Below are 4786 nucleotides of genomic sequence, written 5' to 3'. Positions count from 1 at the left end.
GAAAAAACACCCTTGTTGGACGAATTTGTGTGCTGTTAGGAATAAAAGACTCAGTTTCTGGCAAGAAGTTTTTTTTTTTTTTCATGAGAAATTACCTCTTCATTAAAATCTTTGCTACTTCAGAGGGAGCCCTTTCTCACAATGTTTTATACTATCAACAGCTCTCCATTGCTCATTACAAAGTAAGTTTTTAAGTTAATATTTGTTTTGAGTAATTACCAAACGTGTACCTTCCCTTTAAACATAACTTATATTTCCAGCTTGTGTGTTCTTTGTTATAGGATCAGCTGTTGGCATATCATTCGTGATAACGAAGCATCTGATTGGAAGCTGTTTTAATAAATCTGTCACAACAGCCTATGGCGTGGCGGGCCTAGGCAGCTCTGCTACCTTCCTTGCTGTTGTTCCCTTGATACAGCTTTTCCTGGACATCTACGGCTGGAGGGGAACAATGCTTCTACTTGGAGCATTATCATTACATCTCGCTCTCGTTGGAGCTCTGATGAAACCACCTGCAGATAGTGGGAGTCAAGATGGTTATGAGGCAGCTCTCACAGACGAGGAGCAATTAGAGACAGAGGTAGACAAAGTGGCACCAAGCAACCGCTTTGGCTGTTCTTGTTTTGCCAAAGTCTTTTCATTAACTAGAGATACATTCCAGCTTGAAGTGTTCTCATCCATATCCTTCTTGCTGGTTTTATTTGTGTTCATCGTGATGGAACTAACGTATTGTTCGTGGTTAATTTACTATGTGCAGTACACTACTGTGTCGAAAGGATTCACACTGGTAGACGCCTCACATTTTGTTGTCGCATATGGAATAGGGAGAACAATAGCTTCCATTGTGATTGGTCCATTGTTTCAAGCTGTGCATGTTGTCAGCGCATACGTATGGCTTACTGGATCTTTACTTATAGTCGCCATTTATTATGCTGTCGATCCATGGTTGACGTCATATTGGCCGATTGTTGCGAGTACTTTCTTTTATGGAAACGCTCTCTCAATAGCTTTTATACTCATAGATGTTGTCACTAAAAAGATATTCGGTAAAGAACGGTTGGGGCATGCTGTGGGGTTAATGGGACTTTCGTCAAGTGTGACGTCACTCCTTCTATTATGTTTTCCAGGTGAGTTTTTGTTTTCGTGTGCAGCGACAACACCAACACCAACAGACTACAACAATTTTCAAAATGAAGCACAGTTATTGCTAAACATAACTTTTCAAAGTCAAACTACAATAAATTGTACAATTTATTCAGTTCCCGTTAACCCTGGAAAGCGCCCACTATAGTTTGCGAACGTGGAATCGTTGCTGTGTGATTGCAGTCCCTATGGGGTTTTCACATATAATAATTGAGTTCTGAAATATGAAAAAAAAATGTTTTAATGCTTTTTCTAATTTCCTATGAATGCTATAAGATTCCTGAGGATTTAATTTTTGATTTTTGGGGTTGAACAAAGAATTGACTAGAGTGGGATTCGAACCAACGACCTCCGGATTAACGTGCCGGAGGTCGTTGGTTCGAATCCCACTCTAGTCAATTCTTTGTTCAACCCCAAAAATCATTTCAAAAATTACCCAGTCAGTTTCCCTTGTGGTTTATATTGATTATTTAATTTTTGAAGATTTATTTTTTACCATACAAAAACTGTATAGGGACAGCAATATCCAAGACAGGTACTGATGGACTAACCAGCTTTATTCTTCCTAACCCCATGCTAAACTGGGCGCTAAAGTCTGCGATTCGACTTTGAGGTGTTGACAGATGCCCAAGTACAGGCTAACATGAAATAGCAGGTCCAATGGATTTTGTTTTTTCCAAATGTGGCAGATGAAAAACCAATTAGTCAGGGAAAAGGTCAAACAAAGCAAGGTTTTGTTGATGATTGCAAAACACTAACAGACTACAACAAATTTCCCAAATGGAGCACATATCTGATGAAACACGACTTTTGAAATTCAAACTATAGTGAATACAATATCTTCGTTTCTTTTAGACCAAAGTCAAGCGAAGCATTCAAACTTGTCCGTAGATTTACATTAAACTTACTCAGTTTGAAGATAATGATGGTAGAAAGCTTCCCTTAAAATATTACTTGCTGAGGTGCTGTTGTTTGTGTGGAATGAGTAAAACAATGTCAGCATGTCACGCGTAAAAACGTATTCACTAGTTAATAATAAAACGTTTTTTGCATGCGAAATAGTTTTCGTCTCACTAAGAGTGAGACGAAAAATATGTTGGTGACTATTTTTTCTCATTTCTCAAAAACTACACCACCTCAGCAAGTTATATTTTAAGGAAAAATGTATACCATCATTATCTTGTTAATCTGTGGACATGTTTTGTGTTTTAAAAAAAGTACCCAAATCCCTTAACACAGTTGCCTTTTAAGTCGCGTCATGTAGTTAACAGTTGGTTAAATGGATGTCTGCTTTTTACTGCTAATTGACTATGAGTTGTTTCAATTATTTTAGTGTCTTTGTTTCTAAGTTTCTCACATTGTGATATTTTGTTTTGTGTATACTATCCAGGATTGATTTACGACTTAACCGGAGACTACACCGTGGCTTTCAGTCTAATGGCTGGTGTACAGTCACTGGCTGTTGCTGCTGCACTTGGTTTGCGCTGGAGGCAGAAACACCATCCCAGTTCATCTGAGGCATCCCATCTAGGAACTACATAGTTTTTACACATATATCGTAACCGAAGGGCTGCAAAACAATGTGAGACTTTTGGAACGCTTGGTGGCAGCAGACTTACCAGGTAAAATCCACACGGGGAAGCTAATCGAACGCACCCGATATCTCCGTAATATTCACTACATCAATCACTTTAGCGGTAACAACGCGACAGGACTAATTTGGTTTGCGGTAACACCATGTGTGTATCTACAATCCAGGAGAGTTTGTTCTTTAGAGAACTGTCTTTCTTTATTCTACTACCGTGGAGTAGATTTATCGGATTGTTCGGGAGACTTCTCAGTTCTGAAAAAAAAAATGTCCTGCTTTTTACCTACTATCCGGGCGGAAGGTAGCGAGAATTGGCGGGAACTACTATGCTTAAAGCCATTGGACACTTTCGGTAAACAGTATAGTCCAAGACCCACACTTCGTGTATCACAACTCATTATAAATAACAAACCTGTGAAAATTTAGGCTCAATCGGTCATCGGAGTCGGGAGAAAATAACGGGAAAAACCCACCCTTGTTTCCGCACGTTTCGCCGTGTCATAACTTGTGTATTGCAATGTAAATCTGTGGACATTGTGTTTTTTGTTAGGAAAAAGTACATAATTATACCCTTTAAGATTGGTTGGCTTTATCACATGGTGTAGTGCAGGCTGTGAACCAATGATAAGAGTAAAACTGCAAACTGAAAATGTTGATAAAGGACATTGTTAAAATAGCGATTTAAAAAGTCATTTTGAGGGTGAAAGTATTATATCACTTGGTGCCGGTTGTGGATTTTTAAAATGCTAGCCTTGCTCTAGGCCACCGGTCGCATTATTCACTCCAAAAAAGACGCCGTTGTAAACCCACCGTATACTATGCGTGTATTGTGTGTAATCACACCGCGCGACCCACCCGTATACACTGTCGGATCGCCCAGCACCCGCCGAACGACTACTGTGTACAAGTCATTCGCACACGTACCACTATATCCGTCAGCGGATACCGCTTAGGCCGACGCATGCGGATAGTGTATGGGGCGTCGTGTGGTGATAACATCGCACAGTGATTGGTGGGTTTTTACAGCGGCGGTCTTTTTCGGAGTGAATAATTCGACTGCCTTGAGCAAGGCTATTAAAATGCTAAAAAAATTAAGTACTTTTAATACACATACAATGAAATTGAGAATTGTTTACAAAGTGTTAAAATCTGATTGAGTATAAGGACACTTTGATCTGATTAGGCACTTATAGAGCTATAAAAAGCGTCTGACAACGCTGGTTTATGAAATGGATATTGTTAGAAAGGATGTTCTAAAAGTAGAAAGATCCACTCAAAACTCGACTTGAAATTGACCTGGTGAACTTACAATATAAGCCATGCTTCGACACGCGGTATCAAGTACTGTTATGTACCGTGCATGCAGTATAGTATCTATTATTGAGTTCTTGAATTCAGAGCGGGCCCGTGCTTGCGTAAACATCCATTGTTAGCCATTTCGTAGAACCAACTTGTTTGACTCCCACAAAATGGTGGACCGTGTTATTTCACGAAATGATATCTATACGCAATTTCAAGATACAGGTCTACAGTTGTGGATTTTAATATCATACGTAAATCAATATGAAACTGTAATCAACTAACTACCTCAAGGTATTGTTTTCTGACAATAAGTATGTACTAACAATAAAATGTGCACTAAATTAAATTCAAGCTTTTCTTCATCGCATTATGTACAAAAGCCTTTTAAGTCGCGTCATGTAGTTAACAGTTGGTTAAATGGATGTCTGCTTTTTACTGCTAATTGACTATGAGTTGTTTCAATTATTTTAGTGTCTTTGTTTCTAAGTTTCTCACATTGTGATATTTTGTTTTGTGTATACTTTCCAGGATTGATTTACGACTTAACCGGAGACTACACCGTGGCTTTCAGTCTAATGGCTGGTGTACAGTCACTGGCTGTTGCTGCTGCACTTGGTTTGCGCTGGAGGCAGAAACACCATCCCAGTTCATCTGAGGCATCCCATCTAGGAACTACATAGTTTTTACACATATATCGTAACCGAAGGGCTGCAAAACAATGTGAGACTTTTGGAACGCTTGGTGGCAGCAGAC

The 4786-nt window shown here is 39.2% G+C and overlaps 1 protein-coding gene across 1 annotated transcript in view; it reads left to right on the top strand.

Moving 5' to 3' along the window:
- Nucleotides 1-2931, top strand: part of LOC117299627 (monocarboxylate transporter 12-like) — a 3206-nt gene extending 275 nt beyond the window's left edge. The window contains exons 2-3 of the mRNA XM_033783176.1: nt 282-1127; nt 2534-2931. Of these exons, the coding sequence (XP_033639067.1) occupies nt 282-1127; nt 2534-2685 (998 nt within the window). The 3' untranslated portion in view covers nt 2686-2931. The remainder of the gene's footprint in view (nt 1-281; nt 1128-2533) is intronic.
- The last annotated feature ends 1855 nt before the right edge of the window (nt 2932-4786 follow it).

This window comes from Asterias rubens, chromosome 14 (genome assembly GCF_902459465.1).
Source record: "Asterias rubens chromosome 14, eAstRub1.3, whole genome shotgun sequence".
Classification (NCBI taxonomy): domain Eukaryota; kingdom Metazoa; phylum Echinodermata; class Asteroidea; order Forcipulatida; family Asteriidae; genus Asterias; species Asterias rubens.
Note: the sequence above shows the minus strand (reverse complement) of the source record. Positions and strands in the feature narration are given on the sequence as shown.